At 42.9% G+C, this 26,602-nt stretch overlaps 1 protein-coding gene across 6 annotated transcripts in view; it reads left to right on the forward strand.

Moving 5' to 3' along the window:
* The window catches only part of CCDC162 (uncharacterized), a 153,004-nt gene that overhangs the window by 67,389 nt on the left and 59,013 nt on the right, over nt 1-26,602 (forward strand). For all 6 annotated transcript variants that reach the window (XM_059732773.1, XM_059732782.1, XM_059732784.1 and 3 more), the window contains exons 21-27: nt 1,750-1,905; nt 3,189-3,279; nt 4,114-4,251; nt 18,936-19,084; nt 20,279-20,390; nt 22,437-22,486; nt 23,995-24,171. In XM_059732773.1, the coding sequence (XP_059588756.1) occupies nt 1,750-1,905; nt 3,189-3,279; nt 4,114-4,251; nt 18,936-19,084; nt 20,279-20,390; nt 22,437-22,486; nt 23,995-24,171 (873 nt within the window). The remainder of the gene's footprint in view (nt 1-1,749; nt 1,906-3,188; nt 3,280-4,113; nt 4,252-18,935; nt 19,085-20,278; nt 20,391-22,436; nt 22,487-23,994; nt 24,172-26,602) is intronic.

Below are 26,602 nucleotides of genomic sequence, written 5' to 3' on the forward strand. Positions count from 1 at the left end.
GAAAATGGAGCATCTCTTTTTTTATAAGACAAGCCAAAAGAGCTTAACTTGTTTTACCTAGAAAAAAGGAAAGTTTAAAGGGAATAGTACTACCCTTTAAAATGCATGATGGGAAGGAGAAGAACTATTTAGGCTAAAAGACACTGTTGGTAGAAGTGTAACTGGGGAATGAGAAGGAGGCTTCTAACCAGCAGAAAAGTGAAAGTATGAAGTAGCATGTCTGTATATGTGGAAGCAAAATACTGATGATGGAGCTTGATCAGTTTAAGAATGGGATCATGGTATGAGGTTGCCTGTAATAGCAGAGATTAGACTTGATGGCCCAGGGAGGGGTCCTTTCCAATCCAATTTTCTATGTTCCTATGACAGAGTTAAAAAATGTTGGGTTTCTTTCCTTCCCCCCAGTAGAAAATATAGACTTTTTTGTCAAAAAGCCAAGAACACTTGGTTTTCAGCAGCTGAAAAACAAAATACTTTTTCAGTTAATCAGGCACCATCACCGAAGAAAAGAAATGGAAAGAAAAGAAAAGAGCAAAGACAAGTTTTCATTGAGGCTTGTTTTAATGGAAATTGTTTGAACAACCCTAACCTGAAACTTCCTCAGTTTACTAAAAACAAACCCTAAACATCTATGAGATGGGAAATGTTGAAATCCCTAAAATACCAGCAGAGAATTGGTATTATTGTGCAACTGAAGGAGCTCTTATAAAAAGCTTTGAAGGAAAATAAGGAGTTAGGTTACATGTATAGGCCCATTAAATAGAACATCATCTTCAGGTAAGTGATGTTGTTTGAGTAAATTGAAAACAACTGTAAGTGGATATAGTTTATTGAACATGACTTTTTAAGTGGCTAATTTAGAATTTTCTTTTGATGTAGCAAAGTTCACAGCTCATTAAGATATATCTGCTGTGGCAGGCTGGGGTTTGGATTGAAACTTCAAAAGGGCGAACAATCCATCTCCTTGCTTTGCAGTGTAAAATGGACTGATTGCAACTAGATTTTTTGGTTCTTTTACTGTGCACTGGTGCTTTAATCAGACTTCTGGGGGACCTCCCATGTTTACCACTCCTTGCTCATTTGCTTCTTGGTCCTCTAGTGATGACTCGTCAATCATTAACCCGTAAAAATAAATATGCTGTATACGCTGTTCCACACAGCTCATTGTCTTGTGGTACTTGTTCTTTAGTAACCTGTAGTGCATGTGTTGAGACAATCCAGTTACAAGCATATCATTTTAGAAGATAGTGCAGGAAGAGCAGATAGAGTCTGAATTTGCTTCTCTTCTGTGTGGTTTTTTCCTCCCTTACATATTACTCTTTTTGAAATCCCTTTTTATCCACCTTTTTTTTCTCCTGGTGCATTCTTTCTCCTTCCTGTGTTTCCTTTTGTAGCACACTCCCACACAGGTCAATATATATCACTGTCCCTGACTGCACTAGCACAACAGTACACTCTACAAGATTAGCTTGTGTAAGAAACCTCCTTTGTCTTTTGCTTTTGGTGCTGAAAGTTCCCTTTGCCTCTTCTTTGTAGACAGTGGTTGTCAATGTGCAGAATATGTGTATGTATATGCATGTGTATATGTATAATGACAGTGGAAGGTGCTAAGAAATGTTATATTTTAATGGAAGTATCTTACTAAAATTGTACCTACTAAGTGTACATTCCTAGGTGTGTGCAGCTTGGAATGTTAGACAACATTTTTAAATGCATGCCACTCTATCAGTCTTCTGCGATCTGTTTCAGGTTCTACAAGCTATTTGCAAAGGAAATGGGGTTTGATGAGTTCCATTTGCACTTGAGGCCAGTGCATTTTGAATTTGCTTCTCACAAGGAGAAAGCAGACCAGCCCCCACCAGTGTTCATTACAGCTCTCCTGGAAGATGACAGTACTGTGGACAGGTAAACCACAACATTTCAGGGGTCAAAGTGTTTCTAGGTAGATCGTGACCCAGCGTACCTCTCAGCCTGCTAAGGTCCAAATGCAGGACTTCACAGACCCTATCTGAGGGACAGATGCAAATCATTCATGTAGAAACTTAAATCAAATTGTACAGTGTTTGAGCTTTAAGTAACCTTTTAAAATATAACTTTGGTTTCATAAGTAAATCCTAATGTGAAGATGTTCAAGAATAAAAGTGGAAAAATACCAAATGTGTGTGCAACAAGCATGACATCAGAACTAAACTGAGGGATCTCTCAAATCCAGGGAAACTGGGGTGAAAAGGGACAGACAAGCAGAGAACTGGGACCTTGAAAAACAGTTACTCCTTGATCCAGAATTTGCATACGCAGGCCTATAAATGGCAGAAAACTCACCTTCTTGCTATGCATTGAGTAACAGCTTCACTTCCTAGCTTCAGTCAAACCTAGCTGCTGCACAGGAAGATGCTGCTTGTGCACTGCCTTTCTTTCCCTTTGACAAGTGGGCAGGTACCAGGAACAGTCTGGCCATGAAAACCTTTACAAAGTTGGTAAATAAAATATTTTTAAAAACAGATTGGGGGTGGTGGGGGAGGGGACCATGGGGGGAGATAGAAATAATATAGGAAAGTCCAATTTTCTTAATAGAGTCTGCAAGGGTGCTTTCTATCCCTGCTTCCCAATCATTGGTATATGGGTACAAACTTAAGAGTCCTCTTCTTTTCTGAACAATAAGCCACTATTCACATCCCCTTCCAAGCCATGTGGAAGACTGATCAGCCCCAAACAAATCTTACAAAAGCAAACAGCTGAATCTTCATTTCAGGTTAATTGAATTTTGTGGATAGTGCCAGGCACTGTCTGGGATGGCTGATGTCACAGTCTGGTAGACGGCCCATGTTCCCCAAAAGGTCAGGAACCAATATTTTAAATGAAACTTGATCAAATTGGACAAGTAGATTTTTTTTTTATCTCTTGTTTATCCAACTCTTTGCTTGCCTATGAAGAACTATTGATTCTCCACAAGTTCAGCTGCAAACGTTACAGAATATTTTATTTCTTTCTTGAATATTCCTTAAATTTTTACTATCTTAAAAACTCCTGATTCAAGAAGAAAGGTTAATTCATTCCTGTGCAAAATCCAAATATAACGGGGGAAAGAGACAGAAAACACAGCAATTCAGGTTTTGTCTTCTTATCCTTCAGTCTGGCTTCTTTGATGTGTTCTCTGCTCTCATGGATGATTTTTGCTTTTCTTTCAGATATATTCCATCTAGTTTAATGTTAAGTATCCAGGAGATTGACAATCAAATTGGAAAGTTTAGCTTTCAAACAAGAGATAGTGTTATTCAGGTGAGCAGATTTTTTAAAATTCCAAGCAGAAAAAAAAAATGTAGAGCATGTTGTTGTTTAACATTTATATTGCAGTAGCACATAAAGGCCTTATCTAGCCTGGGTTTCATTGTGCTAGGCGCTTTATGTTCCTCTTATAAAATTGGTCGTTTTGTCCATGTTTCTGTGTGTAACAGCAAGCTTTTATTTATTTTTCAAAACTAACCGGATAAATCTCAGTCAAATCCTCTGCATGAAATTGTGGGCCAAATCCCTAAAATCTTTTTGTGAAATTTATTAATGGAGTTTCGCTTGAAAAGGGCAAATAAGTGAGCAATAAGTGAGGATTTGGCTTTTAATTTTTTTTCTGGAGCACAAAGCAAGGTTTTTCTTAGTGAAAGAAAATAAATCTCTTTCCTTTATGTGCTCCATTGGTAACCTTTAATTTGGTAGTGTTATGCCCAGAAACCTCCTAGCCTTCAAAACTCTCCTCAGAGCCTCATCAGCACAACCCATGCTCAGCAACAAGCTGGCAAACTATTAAGCCATTCCAAAAACAAAAGAGAAAATAAGCAACCTCCTAGCTGTTGCTTGATAGCATCCCTTGGGTCATAACATGTTGTTCAAAACCTAGATTTGTAGATTCCTGGAAGAGCATAAATCTGCAAATGCAGCTGGGAGACGTGACATCAACATTTAATCCTGTTTAGATTAATAGCACTGTGCAGCCCTAAAGAACAATTAATGTCACTTTTGAGATTTAGTTAAGATGAGGAAAACATTGGAGTGATCTTTCTCGGTAAAGTAACCTGCCTGTATGCTATGAATACTTTCATTTTTTTTACCCTCTTTTAGCTTTTATCCCCATCTGGAGTGAAAAACATGCAGATCATCCTTGCTTGTCAAGTCACTCAAAAAAATGCTCTGATAGCTGCTGTTCAGCAAGCCTCATTTTGTCACGTAGCCCAACCTACATATACCCCGGACCTGAAGGTCAGCAGCATTTATTTCCCCTAATCTTCTAGGCCATGTTTGTGCCAACTAATGTCATTTTACTGTATCTGATAATGCTGTTGGTGGTCATTTGGTTATTAGTTTTGTTTTGCTCTATCATAAAATATAACTACAGTAGTTCTTTACTAATATGAAGGAAAAGTTGGTTTTATTTCAGTGATTTATTTAATGCAGATGTTATTGAGTTAGGAGACCATGAACAGCTGAAAAATGCTATAGAAAATGCTATAGATGGAGGGGTGTAGAAGTGAACATATGCAAGAATGACTGGATAAAATCCACTGTTAGCGCTGTTAGATGAGAAAACATACTTCAGAAAATAAAACCAGGGATTTCAAAGAAGAATCCGTAATGTTAAGGCTATTCTGACCTGTTGTAGTATTTCTGAGTTCTTTGCAACAGAAGAATGGTTTTATTGCTTTCCTGTACTTAAAAAAACAAGTGAAAACTAAGAGTTGGCATTTTCTGAGGGGTGCCTCAAGTCCAGAATGATTGAGAGGATCATAATTTGGCTTTGCAACCCATGAACTTCTGGCATGGTGATAGTTTATCTTGCACCAGCACCTCCTGTCCCTTCTCTATTGTCTTGTCTTCTGGAAACAGCAGCACAGATGCTGCTGAGAAAGTAACTGACTCCTTAATGTTACACTGGGATAAAGTCAAATGCCACCTCATGGAGATATGCAGTCATCATTTTTCCTTGGTAGACAGTGTTTTCATTCTGTAGTTAAAGAACTGAGTTTGATAGGTTTTTCTCATAGGACGCATCTACACAAGATGCTCACTGCACAGTTGTTACTGTACAGTCATTTAGTACTTGCATAACCAAGCACTAAATGACTGCACAGTAACTGGTGTTATTAAGCAGTAGTGTCCTGGCATGGCTGCCTGGTTACAACCTCATTACTACTGTGCAGGATCTCATTACTACTGCGCAGTAGGGCTGTTTGAAGCTTTGGTTGCTGATTCAATTCGGAGGAGATTCGGCCCGATTCAGCGGCCAAACCTTTGAATCTGAATTGAATTGGGAGACCAGTTAAAAGGTCTGAATCGATTGGAAGCTTCTGAATCAATTCAAAGATTCAGAGATTCGGGCAGTCCCCACTTGCCGGCACAGGGAGCTGGACCTGGGCTCAGTGCCGGTAAGTAGTGGGGTGATGGGGGGGCTTGAGGAGGGGGAAGGGGACCATGGGGAGACTTCTGCAAGGCCACAACCCCCGCCCACTCTCCCAGCCCGGTCAATGGCTACCCAGCCTGGCCCCAGTGTCCTGGCACTTAAAAAAAAAAAAAGAAATAAAGCCCTGCACTCACCTGCTGTTGCAGCAGGCATCGGGGCCTCTGGGGGCTTGTGGTAGAGCCCCCCCCACTCAGTGGGGGGCAGCGGGTATCTCCCCCCTGCCTGGCAGGAGCCGCTGATTTGGGACAGTGATTCAAATCACTGAGTTGAATCACTGTCCCCCGAATCAGCCGAATCTGAAGCAAATACTAGCTGCTTTGCACAGGCCTACTGTGCAGTAGCATCACGTGATAGCTAATGCCCAGCCATGCTCCTACACACTAGTAATGAGCTACTGCGCAGTAGTAACCAGCTACTGCACAGTAAGCGTCTCATCTAGACATATCCGTTGTGTCCCAACTTGTTGCAGAGTGTTTGAGGGGAAAAAGGGGGAAAGGAGCCAAGCCTTGGCTGACCAGAGAAATCCAGAGCAGTCTACGGGCTAAAAGGGGGGCATATAAAAAGTGGAAACGGGGAGAGATTACTAAAGAAGAGTATACCTCCTCTGCTTGCGCTTGTAGGGAGGCAGTTAGACCTGCCAAAGCTACCATGGAGCTGAGGATGGCATCCCAAGTTAAGGATAATAAAAATTTGTTCTTTAGATATATAGGGAGTAAAAGGAAGGCCCAGGGTGGAATAGGACCTCTACTAAATGGGCATAAGCAATTGGTGACGGACAGGGGGGGACAAGGCTGAACTCCTCAATGAGTTCTCTGCCTCAGTGTTCCTAAGTGAGGGGCAAGACAAGTCTCTCACTGGGATTGTAGAGAGGCAGCAGCAGGGCGCCAGACTACCAAGCGTAGACCCTGAGATGGTGCAGAGGCACTTGGAGGAACTGGATGCATTTAAGTCGGCAGGCCCAGATGAACTCCATCCGAGGGTACTGAAGGCACTGGCTGACGTCATTGGGCAGCCACTGCCGGGAATATTTGAACACTTGTGGCGCACAGGCCAGGTCCTGGAGGACTGGAAAAGGGCCAATGTGGTCCCCATTTTCAAGAAGGGGAGGAAGGAGGACCCAGGCAACTATAGGCCAGTCAGTCTCACCTCCATCCTTGGCAAAGTCTTTGAAAAAATTATCAAGGCTCACATTTGCGAGAGCCCAGCAGGACAAATTATGCTGAGGGGAAACCAGCACGGGTTCATAGCAGGTAGATCATGCCTGACTAATCTAGTCTCTTTTTATGACCAGGTTACAAAACACCTGGACTCAGGAGTAGGGGTTGACATCATTTACTTAGACTTCAGGAAGGCCTTCGATACGGTATCCCAAACCATACTGGTGAACAAGTTAAGAGGCTGTGACTTGGATGACTACACAGACTGGTGGGTGGTGAATTGGCTAGAGGGTCGCACCCAGAGAGTCGTAGTGGATGGGTCGGTATCGACCTGGAAGGGTGTGGGCAGTGGGGTCCCACAGGGCCCGGTCCTTGGACCGATACTCTTCAATGTCTTCATCAGTGACTTGAACGAGGGAGTGAAGTGTACTCTGTCCAAGTTTGCAGATGACAGAAACTGTGGGGAGAAGTGGACACGCCGGAGGGCAGGGAACAACTACAAGCAGACCTGGATAGGTTGAACATATGGGCAGAAAACAACAGAATGCAATTCAACAAGGAGAAATGCAAAGTGCTGCACCTAGGGAGGAAAAATGTCCAGCACACCTACAGCCTAGGAAATGACCTGCTGGGTGGCATGGAAGTGGAAAGGGATCTTGGAGTCCTAGTGGACTCCAAGATGAACATGAGTCGGCAGTGTGACGAAGCCATCAAAAAAGCTAATGGCACTTTATCGTGCATCAGCAGATGCATGACGAACAGAAACAAAGAGGTGATACTTCCCCTCTATCGGGCGCTGTCAGACCGCAGTTGGAATACTGCATGCAATTTTGGGCGCCGCACTTCAAGAGGGATGTGGATAACCTGGAGAGGGTCCAGAGAAGGGCCACACGTATGGTTAAGGGCTTGTAGGCCAAGCCCTATGAGGAGAGACTAGGGCACCTGGACCTCTTCAGCCTCCACCAGAGAAGGTTGAGAGGCGACCTTGTGGCTGCCTATAAGTTCATCATGGGGGCACAGAAGGGAATTGGTGAGGCTTTACTCACCAAGGCGCCCCTGGGGGTTACAAGAAATAATGGCCACAAGCTAGCAGAGAGCAGATTTAGACTGGACATTAGGAAGAACTTCTTCACAGTTAGAGTGGCCAAAGTCTGGAATGGGCTCCCAAGGGAGGTGGTGCTCTCCCCTACCCTGGGGGTCTTCAAGAGGAGGTTAGATAGGCAGCTAGCTGGGGTCATCTAAACCCAGCACTCTTTCCTGCCTATGCAGGGGGTCAGACTCGATGATCTATTGAGGTCCCTTCCGACCCTAACATCTATGAATCTATGAATTTCTGCCTGCTGTTGCACAGCTATGGAGCTTCACAGAGGTGTAACTACATGGCCAGGCACCCAGGGATGGCTGCCACACATGAGGGTAGTGGTGATTTTCAATTGCTGCTGCTGCTGCCACTGGCAAAACCATGCACCTGTGATGGCAACCATTTTGTTTGTACCCCAGCCTGGGGTCAGTGCCCAGGGCAGCTGTCCTGGTTTTATTACCATACTTATGCCCCCAGTGTTTCAGCCAGAGCTGGCTACATGTCAGTTATGGATTAGATTATTGGTGTCATGTTTGGTTATATGTGATCCTGATATATGAACTTGTGAAGTACATGAAGATTGTTCAAGAGGAGAGAGACTAGATGAGCATGAGGAGGGCTTTAAACTAGGTTCACTAGGGGTTGGAGACCAAAGCCCTGAGATAAGTGGGGAAGTGGGTGACCTGGAAGAAGAGCAAGCAGGAGGGGGCAGCAGAGGTGGTATTCTTCCTGAGAAATCGGGGCAATCGACTAGTTACCTTAAGTGCCTGTACATGAATTCATGGAGCCTGGGAAGCAAGCAGGAAGAATTGGAAGTCCTCACACAGTAACAGAATTATGAAGTGATTGGACTAACAGAGACTTGGTGGGATAGCTCGCATGACTGGAGCACTGTCATGAATGGATACAAACTGTTCAGGAATGACAGGCAGGGGAGAAGAAGAGGAGTTGCGTCTTATGTAAAAGAGCCATATGAATGCTCAAAGCTCCAGTATGAAAATGGAGATAGACTTGTTGAAAGTCTCTGGGTTAGGGTCAGAGAGCAACAAGGGTGATGTCATGGTGGAGGTCTGCCATGGGCAACTGGTGCCTCCTGATCCTGGGGGGGCATCTGTAGCTGATTGCCGACTGGGGGGATGTCCCTCAGCTGCTGATTGCCAACCAGGGGGTCCAGCGGCAAACTGGATGTGCTGCCAGCATTTTTCTCGGTGCCCCCACATTCTTGGGGGGGCACCAGCTGTCGCCCCCCACTCCCCAGCTGGCAAGGGCCAATCTCAGAGGGGGCATGTGCCTCACTCCGTGTCTCCCCTATGTGTCTCCTATGAAGTCTGCTATAGACCATCTGACAAGGAGGATGTTGTGGATGAGGCTTTCTTCAAACAGCTAGTGGCAGGTTCCTGATCACAGGCCTTGGTTCCCATGGGGGACCTCAATCACCCTGACATCTGCTGGGAGGGCAGCAGTGTGCAAGCCATCCAGGAAGTTTTTGGAGAGTGTTGGGGAGAACTTCCTGGTGCAAGTGCTGGAGCAGCCAACTAGGTGCCACACCTGCTGCTCACAAACAGGGAAGAACTGGCGGGGATCTCATAGGCAGGATCCCCTGGGAAGTCAGACTGAAGGGGGGAGGAATACAGGAGAGCTAGCTGTACTTTAAAGGAGTCTTACTGAGAGTACAGAAACAAACCATCCTGATGCGCGGGAAAACTAGCGAGTACAGCAGAAGACCAGCCTGGCTTGACAGGGAACTCTTCAGTAAACTAAATCCCAAAAAGGAAACTTATAAGGAATGGAAGCTTGGACAGACAACTAGTGAAGATTATAAGAGAACTAGCAAATTGTCCATCAAGAATGACGGGGGGAATGAGGGCCAGCAGGGATGGAGCCACGCATCCAGCCCCATGCCCTCCCCCCACACTGCTTTGGGTCCAACCCCACTCCCTCCCCCCTCCCCCATTCAGGTCTGACCCTGGTACAACAGGGGGGCTCCCACTTTTCTTCAGTTGGTCCTGCCGCTTTTAAAGTGCTCTACCCAATTTTTAATTTTTTTTTGGCCACGTGTAGAGGTGGGGAGGAGGGAGCCACCACACCGAAGGCTGCAGGAGGAGGCAGCTCGGCAGAGGGCTCCTGTTTTAGCTCAGCTGGCCCCGTCCCTGGCCCACGCAGCCAATCTGCATATGTGCAGTTGGGCAAAAGCATCATGGACAGACAGACACACAGACTACGCCTTTTATTATGTTAGAATTGCTTGTATATGCAGGGATGAAGTCAGGAAGGCCAAAGCGCAATTGGAGTTGCAGCTAGCAAGGGATGGGAAGGGTAACAAGAAGGGTTTCTACAAGTATGTCAGTAACAAAAAGAAGATCAGGGAAAATGTGGGTCCCTTACTGAATGGGGGAGGCAACCTAGTGACAGAGGATGCAGCAAAGTCTGAAGTGCTCAATGCCTTTTTCACCTGAGTCTTCACAGGCAAGGTCAGGTCCCAGATTACTACACCTGGCAGCACAGTCTGGGGAGGAGGTGAGCAGCCAACAGTGGCAAAAGAACAGGTTAGGGACTATTTATTCTGCATTCAAGTGAGGAGAATGTGCATTCCCATGAGCAATATATCCACACTTTAGCCCGTGAGATTCATATAATGCTGATTCCTGCACAGGTTCTTTTCTCAGCTTAAAAAAGAAAAAAAAAACGACTTTATCTCAGCTTCTCAACCTGGCATTTTGGTTGCTTAAGAGATGCAGGGACTGGGGAGGGGGCATCCTTTGCTACTGCACTTTGCCTGTCTCAAGGCAGGTACCATCTGCTCCTGAATATCAGCCAGATAATCAGAGGTGTAACAACGCAGTCAGGCACATGGGGCAGCTGTGATACATGGGAGCCAATGGTGACTTTGGGCTGCTGCTGTGCTGTTAGTGCAGTTGTGCAACTGAGGTAACAGTGGGGGGTGGTTTCTGCCTCCTCCATCCTCCATAACAGCACCTGGGTCAGCTGCCATGGTTGTCCTACCTTAGTTATGGAGATGATAATGAGCTATGAAGTCAATTGACTGTATCACCATTCTTGGAAGAGAAATGAGGCTTCCCCTCCCAGGCAGTTGGTTTTAAAGTTTAGGTGGAGTAGGAATCAAAATGGGGTGCAATTGTACCACTTCACCCTCCCTGGATCTGCCCTGTGCACTCCTTCATACACTTGCCTTGAGCATGTTATTCTCCACAATAGCCTGAGGAAATCTATTCTGGATAGGACTGATCAGATAACTTCTGATAAAACTTTGTTTTGCCAGAATTTGCTGATCCTGCAAAATGGAGCCTTTCATGGACACAGTCTGATCTCACTGAGCTTCTGGTGAAGCTGAGGCAGCCTTCCCACAGAATCAGCAATAGCCCCATGGTCTGCGACTTGGAGCAGCCATCTGTGAGGTCTGTGGCTCCAGGGTAGCGTATTGTATAGACTGCCCCAAAAGCTGGGCTCCATTTCCTTTCCCAGAGAACTTTGAAAACGGGCGTCTTTGTTCCTAACCAGAACAAATCCAAATTCCTCAATATCACAGTCCCTAGTGAATTTGAATTTCTTTTCTTCATGCACTTCCAATCCTGAAGTCTCTCTAAACTCTTTCCTTGCACTGCTTTACAAGTGGTTGGTGCCATGGCTCTCAGCCAACTACAATGAATATTCTTAACTTTGGAAATAGCTTTTTGTGCCCTAATGAATAAAGACTGATTTTTCCAAACACTTAGACATATTTTACTGTCTAAAATATTATTTTTTTTTAGCGTGGCAGTGACAATATGTGAGTTTTCAGATGGCTTTTTTTGGCACTAAATAATTTAATTAGTACCGCATACATTTCTGGACTAGACTTTTCTGAGTTACAATCAGTAAATATTAGCTTATCTAATCAAACTAACAGAAAGCCAGGACAATTAATAGAACCAACAGAGCAATAGCCACAGCAGAGAATTTGGGAAGTCATGCATCAATTATTCAAGACTAAGGAAGGAAAAAAAAGATGCTTGTATTGCAAATGTAAATGCATAAGAAAAGAAGTTCTGCTGGAAAACAAAATATGCTGGGAAGGGAAGCAACCGGGCAGTGTTCCTGGCTAAAAAAGATTCCTCAGATTTCCAATTGCTGGAATTTTTGTGAACAGTTTGATTCTCCAGGAGATCTACTACCTCTTTAACTTATGAGCAAGGCAGTCTTTCATAGATCCAGGACGATCCTTGCACCTATTCTCCATTTTCGTTTTGGTCATGGATCTTGCCCTGAAAACTGCATTGTTTCCATGAGGATTCCTAGACTCCAGAGATCTGTTTAGTAGCATATTGATATGTACCATACTAATTTGGCAATATGATTGTCATGGAATCATAGAAAATTAAGGTTGGGAGGGACCTCAGGAGGTCATCTCGTCCAACCCCCTCCTCAAAGCGGGGCCAGCCCTAACTAGATCATCCCCGTCTAAGCTTTGTCCAGCTGGGTTTTGAAAACCTCCATTCCTCAGATTCACATATGACCATATTTACTACAGATACAAGAACCTCTTCTGTGTCCAGTCATCTTTTTCTAAGGTCACAGTATGTACCCTAGGGTCACATACACAGTATGTAAGTAGGGTTACATCTTCTTTTAGGGTCTAGCCCATGTATCCAGAGCACACATTTATCTTCTCATGTCACATGTTGACCCTGGCTTTGTCATTTAAGGAAGTGTGATTAATAGACTACTGTTTGCATAGTGAATCTGAAGAGAAACCACCACTTTTGCCAATTCCGTTAATCTTTCACTTTTCAGCCAGAGATGCAAGAAATGCAAGCTTTGGTGCCAGAGGTAGGTCTGCCAACATTTCCTCCTCTATGGACAATGTACAAAGAGACAGAAAATCATTTTTCAGGCCCTGCTGTAGTTGTTGGACTCTTTTGCTGGCTTATCTCTGTTGAACAGTTACAAATGTCCAACTCGGGATCCTTAAAATTCTAGTTTATTAGGCAGATTGAAACACTGTAATCATAAACCTTGGGGCTGGTCCCCACACACACACATGCACACACATACACATACACACACACAGTAGCAGGCTACAGAGTCAGGTATACCTATCCTACAAGCGCTGGAGTCTGTTGTTGAGGCTTCTTGCAGCGTGGTGTTATCTTCCAGAAGGGGGTCGCCGACTGGTCCTTCTGGCTGGACAGGTCTGGTTGAGTTGGAGATCAAGAGGGCGCCACTGAGGGTCACTTTTCACTGCCTTTTATCTGTCCCTGGCAGACTTTGGTGACTCCCCAGTTTTCTGGTTTGCCCAATCCAGGGGTCATTGACCCTCGTGGGACTATCCCCCCCTTGGTGGCTACTGGACAGCATCTGTCAGCCCCAGGGGTCGTCCGCATGTACGTGCAGGTTTGGGAGTCCGTTGATGAATTTAGAATAGGGCTCTGGGAGTGGTCGATCTGGAGATATTCAGCCCAAAAGTTGGTCTCTTGTGTTGATTAAGTCAGGCCAGGGCTTCTAGCCCTTGATCAGTGAGGTTTAGAGATTTCCCGGTTGTTACATTGTCTTCTATTGAGTTCAGCTTCCAGGTGATAATTGCTGCCTGCTTCCATGTTACACATTCAATCACTGATTCACTCACTCTTTCAGGCCAGCCTGATACAGGGAAGGGCAGTTTGATTCCTGCCCTTGTTAACAATGTTACAATGTATAACTTACTAAAACACATTTAGTTGCAAGTTGAAAGGTGAGGAGTATAAAATATAAGCTACAAATGCCATGGCACACAAATAGATAAAAATACCAAACTACAAGGGGAGATACAAAATGCACACATACAAATTTTAAAATACAATTCCTTATCTTAAAGTGAAAGAGAGAGGAAGGAAGAAAAGGTAGAAAAAGAGAAACATATCCAAAGAGGGGAGAGCAAATGCAGGCAAGAGGAAAAGGGGGCTTTCTGCTACATTAGAGGAAAAGGGGGCTTTCTGCTACATCTCCATAGGCTCATTTATCCACTCATGAGGGAAATTAAGATTCACTGCTTAAAGCAGGATCAGCTCATCTCTTCCACCCAATGATAGTGATTCCAGATGCCCAGACTGATGGATGTGTGTCTTTGGTTTGTTTCAGGGCTGGAGGTTGTCAGAAGTGCAAGCGTATTAGCTTTCAGGGGCTAATTTTTAACTACTTGGTATAAAAAATGTAAGCTGAGGGCCTGTGCCAATACAGAGATTGCAGCTAGGGAGAATTGTGTGACTTTAGGCATGCTTTGTATGCTCCCCTTCCTGGACTGCTCTATGGTTGGAGAAGTTCCCAGTGTTATGGCAGCCTCTCCAGACCACCCCAAAGCTAAATGTCCACACCGACTTCTATGGGTCTTACCAGTTGATCCATGGCAGGCAGCCCTAATAGCCAGCTTCTGTACCATCATAGAGAAGTAGGGCTGGAAGGGCCCTGCAGAGGTCATCTAGTCCAACCCCCCCGCCTGAGGCAGGATCATATCTATCCAAATCATCCCATTCAACCATAATTTAAACTCTACATAAGAATGTTATCAACCCTGACACAACACAGACCTAATACCCTAACCTGCCACAGGTAAAGCAAGGGAACCATGGCAGCCAACGTTCTGCTACTATAAAATGTTGTCAGTATATGCTCAAGAGGTTCCAGGTCCCACACACCTACTATAGAGGAAGGCAAAAACCCTCACAGTCCATGCTAATCTGGCCATGGGGTAAAATTCCTTCTTGATCCCAAATATGATGATCAGTCTGACCCTGAGTGGAGGGCCAAGGCCCTCTAGTCAGAAATTTCTGACTTTAATCCCAGTAGGAGCATTGGCACACCCTGGTCAAAGTCCCCAGTCAGCACCCAATGCCTGTAACCAGCACCCAATACCTCTGGGAAGGCTTAAACACACCCTGACACATCATATAACAGAAAAGCGTGGGAGGGGACAAGCAGCAAATCCCAGAAGCATGGGAAATACCCATGGTAGAACATAGACATAGCTATGCCTAGATCATGCCTGACCAAATGCTGTCCAACCTCTTCTTGAACACCTCCAGTGATAGGGAGTCCACAACTTCCTAGGCAGTCTATTCCACTGCTTCACTATTCTCACAGTGAATAATTTTTTTTTGGATATGCGATCTAAACTTACATTGCTGCAACTTCCAGCCATTGGTCTGCATCCTCCTCCCTTCAGCAAGAGAGAAAAGGTTTTTTCCCTGTTCTTTATGGCAGCCTTTCAAGTCCATGTATTTGAAGACTGCTATCATGTCCCCTCTTAAGTGCCTTTTCCACAAGCTGAACATGCCTAGCTCCTTCCAATTCTCCTTGTATAGCTTGCTTTCCAAGCCCAAGATCATTTTTGTTGCCCACCTCTGGACCATCCACATCTTCTCCACATCCTTTTAAAAATGTGGAGCCCAGAACTGCACACAGTACTCAGGATGAGGCCTAACTAGTGCCAAATAGAGAGGCACTATCACCTCCTATGTCTTATACCTAATGTTTGTATTGATGCAGCCCAAAATCACATTCGCACTTTGAACAGCTGCATTATACTGCAGACTCATATTGAACCTGTGGTCTACCATAACTGCCAAGTCTTTTTCTACAGAGCTGCCATCTAGCCGGGTGTCATCCATTTTATATTTCTCTTTTTGATTATTCCTTCTGAGGTTTAGCACTTTGCATTTGTCCTCATTGAACTTCATCCTGTTAGCTGTAGTCTAGCTTTCCAATCTTTTGAGATCTTACTCAATTGCATTCACATCTTTCAATGTGTTCACAATCCTTCCAAGTTTCATGCTGTCCACAAACTTTCCCAAGAAGATTTCTATGCCAGCATCCAAACTGTTAATAAACACATTGAGCAGCACTAGGTCCAGGACATACCCCTGTGGGATTCCACTTGAAACCTCCTGTCATTCTTACATGGACCCACTAATAATTACACTTTGCTTGCAGCTATCAAGTCAGTTATCAATCCACCTTGCAGTAGTTTTAGTTAGACAACATTTCTCCATTTTGTCTATGAGAAGTTCATGCAGGATCTTGTCAAAAGCCTTGTTGAAGTCCAGATACACTATATCTACAGCATTCCCTTAATCCACCTAAGTAGTTACTTTGTCAAAGAAGGAGATCAGGTTTGTTTGGCATGATTTGCTTTTCATAAATCCATGCTGGCTGCTGTGATGAGCCCTTCCTCTTCGAATGCTTGCAAATGGCTTTCGTTAGGATATGCTCCAGTTACTTCCCAGGTATTGAGGTAAGGCTAACTGCTCTGTAGTTCCTTGGATCCTCCTTCTTTTCTTGCCTTTTTCAAAAAGTGGTGCTACACTGGCCCTTTTCCAGTCCTCTGGTACCTGGCCCATCTCCCATGACTTCATGAAGATTATTGCCAAGGGCTCTGGGATTATAATTTCATAGATTGTAAAGCCGGAAAGGACCTTGGAAGATCATCGGGTCCAGCCCCTTGCATGAAGCAGGAAAGATAATTGGGGGTCAGATGACCCCAACAAGATGATTGTCTGGTCTCCTCTTGAAGAATTCCAGGGTCAGTGATTGCACCACCTCTGGAGGGAGCTTATTCCACAGTCTGGACACCCTGACTGTGAAGAAATTTTTCCTAATGTTGAGCCTGAATCAGTCTTCCAGGAGTTTGTGGCCATTACTCCTGATTTTCCTCTTGGGTGGCCTGGTGAACTGTTGTTTGCTGAGCCCTTGATATACTCCCCTAGTATAGCAGTAAACTGCTACCAGGCCCCCTCTCAGCCCTCTTTTCCTCATGCTGAAGAGTCCCAGATCCCTCAGCCTTTTCTTGTATGGCTTGCCTTTTAAAACTGATCATACGGGTGACTCTTCTTTGGACTCTCTCAAGCTTGTCCACATCCTTGTTAAAGTGTGGTGCCCAGAACTGGATGCGTTACTCCAGCTGGGGTCTCACCAGTGCTGAGTAGAACAAAAGAATCACCTCTTTGGCTTTGCTGGAGATGCATCGATTGAGATCTTCTCTGCCAGTTCCTTTAGGACCCTGGGATGAAGCTCATCCAGCCTGGCTGACTTGGATTCATTCAGACCCAACAAAGCTCTCTGACCATCTCTTTTGTTATCTTTTCCCTCAACTTGCCCCCTTCTTTACCCAGATGATCCTTATTAGTTGTCTGGCTGCAGCTTAATTTTTTTGTGGAGACTGAAGCAAAGGAGCTGTTGAGTAGTTCTGCTTTCTTCCTATCTTCAGTTAGGAGTTCCCCCTGACTTGTTAGCAGAGGGACCCACAGCTTACTTGGTCCTTCTTTACTAGCCAACATACTTATAGAATCGCTTCTTGTTGTCCTTAACCTCCTTTGCCAGGTGCAGCTTGTTCTTTATCTTTGCCTTCCTGAGTTTTGTCTCTGTGGGTTCTTGCTATTTCCTGGTACAGTTCCTTGGTGACTTGCCCATTCTTCCATTGCTGGTATGCTTTCCTTTTGCATTTGAGGCATTTTAGAAGCTCCCTGTGCAGCCATATTTGTCTCTTGCCATTCTTCTTGTGCTTCCATCATGTCAGAACAGCTTCTTGTTGGGCCTCCAGTACTGTGCCCCTTAGAAGCTCCCAGCCCTTCTGGGTGACTTTATCCTTCAGTCTATCCTTTCCTGACACCATGCCTATTAGCTCCTTGAGTTAGATGAAATCCCCCTTTTTGAAGTCTAGCATCCTAATTTTGCTGACCTCATGTTTTCCTTTTCTCAGGATCTGGAATTCTAATGTATCATGATCGCTTCTTCCCAAGTTGCCCATCAGCATCTGTAATGAAGGAAACTTTATCTAGCTGCATATGAATCATTTGGGTGTCACACTGACCCTTTTATGCAGTATAAAGGGACAGAACAGGGCACAGAATGAAGATAAGGGTCTCACTTCTCATCTTTGAAGTATTTGAAACAAGTAGAAAGTACCATAAAATGTGAAAGCAATAACATTTAGTACTCTGGACTCCCTCATCCTGATATGCTGAATCTGCCTGGCAAGTGTTCCCTATGTAACTTATTACAGAGGAACCAGAATCTCTGATTCATCTTGTTCCATGAGGAATATCATCTTGTCCCCATTTCAGCCTCTCACATCAAAGACTCAAGCAATGTCAAATCAGGTTGGCTCAGCAAAGTCAGTAAAGCAGGTAGAACCAGCTCTCTATTCATCAAGTCTTTCTGGTAATAGCAACAAAGCTAGTTTGTTCTTGGGTTATGGTATTTGCTGACCACATCTTTTAGTCAGAGGAGGGGTTCCACCTAACAGGGCCTTGTCACTGGATTTATGTTGCAATGTTTTGGAAACAATGCAGCTGTGGAATGATTGTTTTGGTGAAGTCAGCAAGTCCAGCCTTCTCCCCAGAGTACTTGACCTTCCCTTGAACTTCAGAGGGGAGACTGCAACTTAGCAAAGTCAGGCTTAGTGGAGGAATTTTCCAGATGAAAGCTGGAAACCTTCCAGTTTTATACATGAGAGAGTATCCCTGAAACAATTAGGGTTATTTGGACCAATTTCCTTTTAGTTTGCCTGAACACATGTTAGTGTGAACAATTATTTGTAATTCAAATCAAAACACAGATTGACCACTAACGGAGATTTGGAATCAGTTAATTTAAACTATTATCTATTTGCCTTGCACACAATAGACTGCTGTGTATCTAAGATACATTTTTCAAAAACGCCCAGATTACATAGGAGCCTGAATTCCATTTTCAAAAGCATCAGTAGCACTTAGGAACTTCACTCCCCTTGGCTTTCAAAGTATCTGGGCACTTTTGAAAACGTTACTCCCAGTCTCTACTTGAACCTTGTGAAAAACCCCTTCTGCATATGCTGGCGATTGCTGTTTAATAGGCAGATGCGTATGTAAATTACAAGATATGTGTCTAGTTTTATACAACTACTTTTTTATTCTTCATGTTTAGGACAACTCATCTGAATATCAAATGGTGAATTTAGATATATTTGAGAAAGTGGACTTTGCAGGATATCTTTATTGATGCAGTATAGAGAATACTTGATCTAATTTATCATTTTTCTCTTTTCTTTAACTCTCCTTGTCTCCACAGTTTCGTTATTCTTGTGCTCAGTGAGAACCTTTTATTCTGCTTTCTGGGTTCCTAGTGAACTATTATCCTACATGGCTAGGACACAGACATCATGTTGAATTGCTAACCTGTATTAATTTAATAGACCATACTAACATTCCTTATAAGAGTAAATTTGCTCATAATATTACAGGAAAGAAATGTAAGTTTGAGGAGTCGGAGCAGTTCAGCAAGTGGGAGAAATTCTAGATCTGGGTATGGGACAGAAAATCAGTTGGCAGTAGCACCGGCTATTCCATATGCTAAAGGGCACCATTTGGATATGCACCGAACCATTAAAAGGTATGGTCATGACCAGAGCAGTTCCCCTCTCTTTGTGGTTGTCAGTCTAATGTCAGTGCAGCCCAGTCCTGGGGCCCTGGTGTTTCTCTGCTCCTTGGGGTCTAAGGAGGTACTGGGCACTGTTCTTTCTTCTAGGTCTCTCAGGCATGCTCCCAGGCCTATACTGGTGTTGTTTTTTGGCCAGTGGACTTCCCTGAATCCCTGTTTTTAGACATACTTCTTCAAAGTCCCTCTGTAAGTGGGGACTCTAACTTCAAGTTAAACCCTTTTGGGGTAATAAGGCGATAAGAAATGCAGGTTTAGCATAGGAATTTTGCAACCATATTTTTGAAAGGTCTAGACAGTTACAGATCTATGGCAGATAACAGATGGTCTTGTCCTCAGCCTGATCCTACATCTCCTGTGTGGTCAGTTGCATTAGGCCCAGTAGTCTATGCTGCTTTCTTGGCCTGTTTGTTCTGCCTGTGACATGGCAGAAAGTCATGACATGGAGAACTGTGTATCTAGGAGGGACTGGTATGAATCAGTTGGAATCAGTTGTTAAGTAGGTCTTGGACCTTGCAAAGGCTTGCTGTCAGGCAGAATTCAGGCACTGGGCCCAGACCTTTTTCCGTGTGCTTAGGTGTGAGTGATTATTGCACAATATATCACTGGTCTGGGCTAGTCAATTTACAGGCAACCAGAATAGACACCCTGTGATGAATGTCTCATTTTTAGCTAACTTCTGAGGCATCCTGTACTCAGTCATGAGAACACAGTGTCCAGAATAGTTCACTTTATTAGACAGTTCTCAGCACACCCAGATATCCTGTTCCAATGTTGGGTTACAACACAAAATGAAGCTTACAAATAAAAGGGCATTCATAAAACAAAAAGGAATTTCCCCCAACTCCCTTGGTCTGCCTGAGAAGATATTCTTAATTGGGGCTCTATCTATTTTCACGTGCTTAATTTTCAATAAAATAAAAAATTAAGTATATTGACAGTCTGTATCTGGGTCTTGTATATTTCAGCTACTCCATAAAGTCTATTATATACATCCCAAAATGTTTTTATTTGAATTGTATGAGGTGTTCTGTTTAACCTAAAACAATTTTGTAGATCAGATTGGATTTATTCTTGGTGCATCTTGATAGCTAACTCTTCCTGTCCCTGGCTTCAGAGCTCAGGTATAATGTCTGTCTTTACTCTTAGACCTCCAGAAGCCTTTATTTCTATCCAGCTGGAGAAATTGGGGCCACGGGACCAGATGCTAAACACATTCATTGAGAAAAAAGAAATCATGGGCAGCAGGATGCAAAACCCTGTGAGTCAAAGTACCTTTAGTGAAGAGACACATTTTTGTTAACTTTCAGTACTATACTAAGGTTTTTGTTAGCTTTTATTTTGTTAAGGCACCAACATAACTCTCAGCCTGTAATTACTGTAAAGAGAAGACTGGCCTTATGGTTAGGGCATCATCCCAGGATACCAAGTCTCAGTTCCCTGCTCTGCCATAGACTTCCTTGAACAAATCACTCAGTTCCTCTGGGCCTCAATTCCCCATCTGTAAAATAGGGATGATAGTAGTCCCCTGCTCTACTATGGGCTGTAAAGACAAGGGCCAACCATTTGGGGAGGCATGCCACAAATTAGCGCTGTGCTCTCCCCAAATGCCATTCTAATTACTTTCCTCTACCTAATTCCTGCTCTGCTTTCTGCTCCCTGCCCAATTTGCTGCTTTGCTTTTTGTTCCCTGCCCTATCTGAGACTGCTGCCTGTCCTTTCCCTGATCTGTCGTGAGCCACACACAGAAGTTTCCCATTCCACTTGGTGCTGCGTGTTAGCCACCCTTGAATTACATCATTGGTGATGAGGCATTTGGATACTATGGTGATGGGGACCCTCCAAGTATCTCAGATAAATAAGTTTGTTTGCTGTAGAATGTGTGTTACAAGGAATAGAAGTGTGAGATTTAAATGTAAAATGAATAAATTGATAAACAAATAAATAAATAAAGCTGAGAAGGAATCTGAGCATGAGGTGGATTTATCTTATTTAACAAATGGCCTGTTCTGACCTCAGTTTCATGATTCTGTAGTCAAGGTAACTTAAAGGACACCTTTGACCCTCCTGCATCCTTCAGCTGCAGTAGGCACTCTGTAGCAACACCTGAAGTCCAATGATCGATAATTAGAGCATGGACATATAAACAATTCTACAGAAGATTATAACAAGACAGGACTTTATCATTCATTAGATCATCTATTGTTACTACTGGTGTCTATGTGCCCTTACTCTATGGTAAATGAAAATTAAATTTCCCTTTTTTTTGTTGAGACCTAAGTTACTGGGGTTTAGCGTCTACCTACCCCAGTTACCACAGAGTATCTGATGTGCAGTAAAGCCCTGCCCATTTTTTAACTTGTGGTCAATTATTTTATCCATATACAAAAGGGAATACCAATCTGCAGGTGGCTCTTGCGAAGTTAATTTACTAGTACAACTTAAGCTGGAACTATCTTCAGCTGAAATTAGGAAGAATGTCCTATCCACACTTGGTGTTTCATATTGATACATCAAGGGATTTTACTCCTATGAAGCATACATCATGGACTTTGGTTAAAAATAGACCTTAGAATAGGAGAACTCTTCTTATTAAGCCTTTTTAGTATGTCATTTTATTTTTTAGCAAATTGTGGTTAGTCTTATAAGAAAATTAAATAGATTCTTTATAATCTATGCTCCAAGATAAAACCAGATTTTGGAAACCATCTTAATGCAGTGTCTAGAAACCGAGTAACATAGATCCCATTTTGAATTTGCTTGCAACTCTAGGTCTTGTCCTGAATGCATTAGAAGTTAAATTTAGTTCTGAACAGAGATGATGAAAGATTTTTTTAAATCACACCTCTCCTCAGCTCCTGTCTTTCCCCAAAATCTCACTAAATATTTTATCAAAAGTCCTAAAAAATATTCTTCAGTTTAACATATTTAGTTTAACAAACTATGTAACCAATTTAATACGCAGTATTAACATATAGGGGAGAGCAACTATTAGTAGACTACTCTTTTGAGAAAAAGCATTGCAATGTTTATTGACTAAGTTTGGTACATGTGACCTAAATGCAAGACCTATGCTGAAACTGATTATTGTCCTAATAAACTCTTTCCAAGATCTGCTCTATTGGCTAAAATCATGCCTGAAATTCACTCTCAATACAGCTTTAAAAGAATGTACTGAGATATCCTATAAGACCTTGTTTAATACATGCATAAAACAGTATGTAAAATATGTGTTTCTCCTTTTTTGATGCAAGGTATGCATACAGGTATGTAGAGATGTTGCTAATTAAAAATTATTTTATTCTAGGATGAAGTTTTGAAAATCAAGAGGGAAGTTATTGGTGAATACTGTCATAAGTGAGTATGCTGAAGATAAATGCTTGAATGAGTGGCTGAGGTTCTGGTTAGAACAGGATCCATTTTTTATGAGATACAACTACATTTATTGGCTTAGTGGAAGAAAGGCAAGAGTTAAAAGCAGAATTCTGGAGAGAGCACACTGGAACAGGCATCACTCTTTCTCCAGGACTGGGCTGAGGGAAAAGGTTGATGATTAGATGGTATTTAGTAGGTGAGGAGAAGGGTCAACATGAGGACTTAACCATAGTAAAAGTTGAGAGTGGCAGAGTAAATCAGAGAGTGATGATGGAGTTGTGGATCTGGGTGACAGATCATCCTGCAGATTCATTTGGTGGATTGAAGTAACTCAAGAGAAGGAAGGAGCAAGAGGAAGAAGAGTTTCAAACCTGGGTTGGATCTATTCAAACCTGCTTTAAGCTGAGAATGTAAAAAATATCTTAGAGTTATATAGGCCTTACTTCAGCTTCAGTGTTTGTCAGTGGGAGTTTGCTCTTGTTGATGTTAATGACAATAGTTGTATCCTTTTGCAAGGTGCCAGTAAGTACTTCTTTTAAAGAGGTATTTTGTATGCTGTTTTGACTGAAAAAACAAGCCACGCTGACAAGTTTCAATACAGCTGTTTAATATATCAAGTATCCATCCCATTGTACATTCATACGGTTTGTCAGCAGGACACCTTAGGTGCTGTGAGAGGACAATATTTCATAGATATGGGCACTTGAAGATACAATATGGGTGCATCTATATGTGCACTTTACTGCAGAGTAGACTAATTAGTTCCACAGTAAAGCATCACAGTCTATATATGTGCCAGTATTAGGGCTCAGTAGATTAATTAACTCCACTATAAGATAGCACTGCCAGGGACAGTACTATCTTATGGCAGAGTACTTGTGTGCAATCAAATGCACGTGTAGACTGTGACGGGCTGGCTGTGGCTCGAGAGTGCTGGAGTGTGGGAGCTGCCTGTTGGCTAGCCCCACGCTTTAGCTCCCTTATGCCCCAGCCAGCCCCTCTGCCACCCACTGCTGCCACTCAGAGCCCAGGGCTGATCCCCTGGGCCCACTGCCAGTCCAAGACTCTTCTGTCTTGGCTCTAACTGCTGTGGTCCTGGGCACATGTGTAAACCTTGCAACCAGGAGCAGTTGACTCAGGTGCAAGCTGTGCCACTGTTTATTTCATTACATTAATTGCTCCTTTAGTTGCACCCTAGGAGTATTTATAGCTACTTCAAAAGAGCAGCTGTGAGTATGAATTCATGGGTATTTTTAAAGGGCTTTGAGAATATCAGGTATAAGGAATTATAGAATTGCAAAATATATTAACATTGCTTTCATAACTTTTATCCCTCTAAGTTTCACAGCACAGTAGAATAGCCAACTACTGCTGATAATTTTAGTGGAAGATGCTGCAGGGTATGTCAGTATAGAAAAGGAACAGAACCAAGAGGATTACGGAATGACTCACTGCACAGTACTGCATATACATATTTTTGTGCATTGTAGCCTGAGCCATCGAATGTCACACCATGCGCTGAGAGGTCAGATCATTGCATGCTACAATAGCCTAAGGAATCTACTGGAAGCTTTCCCTGTCATCAGAGACAAATACTTCATGATTGGGCTACCTCAAGAGAAAAAGGGGGAAAGACACTCAAAGGAAAACCTTCTGGCCAGTCCCAGGTTTGTAGTATCTTCAAGAACATGTCTCTTGTGACCCAGGCTCCAAAGTAGGAGAGATTGCTAAGTAAAGATGACAACATTCCTCTGACAAGATGACAAACCTATCTTCTGTCAGTCTCTGTGCATGATCGGTTTCTGCCGTGATAGTGCACAATGACTCCAAAGATTGCACAGGGAAATCTTTTAAAATATCCTTATTTCTAAAAACAGTGTGGAAAGAGCAATCAAATGAAACATTAGGTATTTCCAAAATGTAAACCCTGCACTTAAGCTTCAACCCAGTTTAGTTGAAGTGGTTTTACACTTGGCTTTTGTTTAACTCCTACATTTAACTTGTTAATAAGTAAGAGTATAGGCTTTGGCTCCTTCACTTGAATGCCTTGGGTTGAAGGACTAGTGCAGATTAATTCTTTTGGCAGTGGCCCTACTTGACTCCCACAACCTGGCCACTTACATCTGAATGCCAGATGAGTGCTGTGGTGCTTGTTCTTCTGCCCTACTTTTTGATTTCTATTCTAAAAATTAAATGTAGATGCCTAGTACAGAGATACCACAGAACATTTCAGAAGCATCCATCTTATTGCAAGGACAAATGTGTTCAGCCTTGATTCTGTTTCTTTCTGAATGGTTGAATCATCCAGGCCTTGTTGGGCAATCATATCTGTAAGTCATAATAGGGTGGTATATTATGACATAAGGTAATGTGTTTTTGGTCAAGAGTTTTCTGCCACCCAAGAAGGGACTCATTAGCTAACTAATGGCTTCTTTTGCACTTCTTGAAAAATTCTGTGTGTATGTATGTGTACATGACTATATGACTGCCCCTTCTACTATGAATTGCAGTTCTGGAATTTTTTAAAAAGAACAATGGAGAAAAAATTCCCTTCTCGTTCTTTAAATGTTTTCTGGGCTGCTGTGAGGGTGGGGAAGGAGGAGGAGGGTTTTTTTCACTTCTTTCCTATGCTGAAAGGCCTGACTGCATTTTTCAGCCTCAGTTTGTGTCATATTTAGCAGTCAGTTTCAATGCACTAGATATTAACAACAAACTACTCCAATACATTTGGAATAGTGAAGAGTTTCCTGTTTAGTGTTCACACAAGAAAGCAAATCAAAAGTAGCTCAGATAACTTCAAAGTACTGTCAAAGTGGCAGCCAAACTGCTGGGAGGAGGAGAAATTTAAAACTGCCTCTCTTTTTCCTTCAACCCTCATACTCTAACCATGACCAAGTACCCCAGAAACACTCTTTCTCCTCTTTAGTTCACTGTGTATGGGTGTTATTTATCACCAGTTGTCATTTGATTCTTTAAATTAAGCTCAGAACCCCCATGTTTAACAAAGAACTGTCAAATAGTTTTATTTAAAAGAAGATTCACTTTCCTCTCACTCTAACATAGCAGGCTATTCCAGGAAATTAATTGTATTGCTTCTTTATCTTCTGAAATAAACCTGTTACCTGTGTTGTTAACAGTCAAGTGCTTGAAAGATGAGGAGGTTACATGTTCCAGGCTTCTGACATAAGATGCCTTTTCCTTTGGATGAAAAAAATAGAGATAAAGGGGAGGAGCAGGAAAGATGGGTTGAAATTGAAGGAGGGGAGAGAATGGCAGGGAGAGAGAAAAGAACTTGAAAATAAAATTAAATGTGGGTTAAAACAGCAGTTGACAATGTTCATTTGTAGAGGGCTGCAATGATCTAGCTTGGGTCTGAGGCAGGCTGTGGCTAGGACCTGGCCACTGTTGCTGCAGCTACTTCTCCTGGCTGTGGCATGGGTTAAACGTCCTGTCACCAAAGACCCGCACCACCAGAATGCTGCCAAAGCCCCTCAGCTTTGTGGGCTGGATCTGGCCTACAGGCTGTGGGTTACCATCCCCTCAACTACAAGGTGTAACTGGGAAAGAGGAAAAAAAAGGAGGGATTGAGAAAAAAAGGGAGCTGTGATCAGAAAGTGAGTCCAGGGTGTATGTACTGGAAAAGATAGATCAAGGGTCCTGATCTGAAATCCTATTCATATCAATGAAAATATTATTTCCTATTGCTTTCTTTAGGGTTCCAAATTAGGCAATGAAAGAAATTGTCTGACAAGGTAGCTACCCACTATTTTCCTACTTTTGCTTTAGGTAACTCAACAATGTTATCTGAGCATTAGTAGTATTCTTTGGGCCTAGAAAAGTACAGAAATTACTCAAATGCTGAGGTAATATTGTGGATATATCTTTGACAGTCAATATTTTATGGCCAGACATTGTGTGGAGGTAAATCAGAGAAATAGGAGAAAATAATGTCTTGTGTTTTTCTGAAATCTGCTTTATCTGGTATTTTTAAAATACGATTAAAACATGGGTTGGCTTTTCTGCGACATAAGAGATAGGATTTGGAACACTTTTCCATGTCTTACCTGGGCAAATGGCACCTGGGCTTTTTGCAGATGC

Source organism: Alligator mississippiensis, chromosome 1 (genome assembly GCF_030867095.1).
Source record: "Alligator mississippiensis isolate rAllMis1 chromosome 1, rAllMis1, whole genome shotgun sequence".
Taxonomy (NCBI): Eukaryota; Metazoa; Chordata; order Crocodylia; family Alligatoridae; genus Alligator; species Alligator mississippiensis.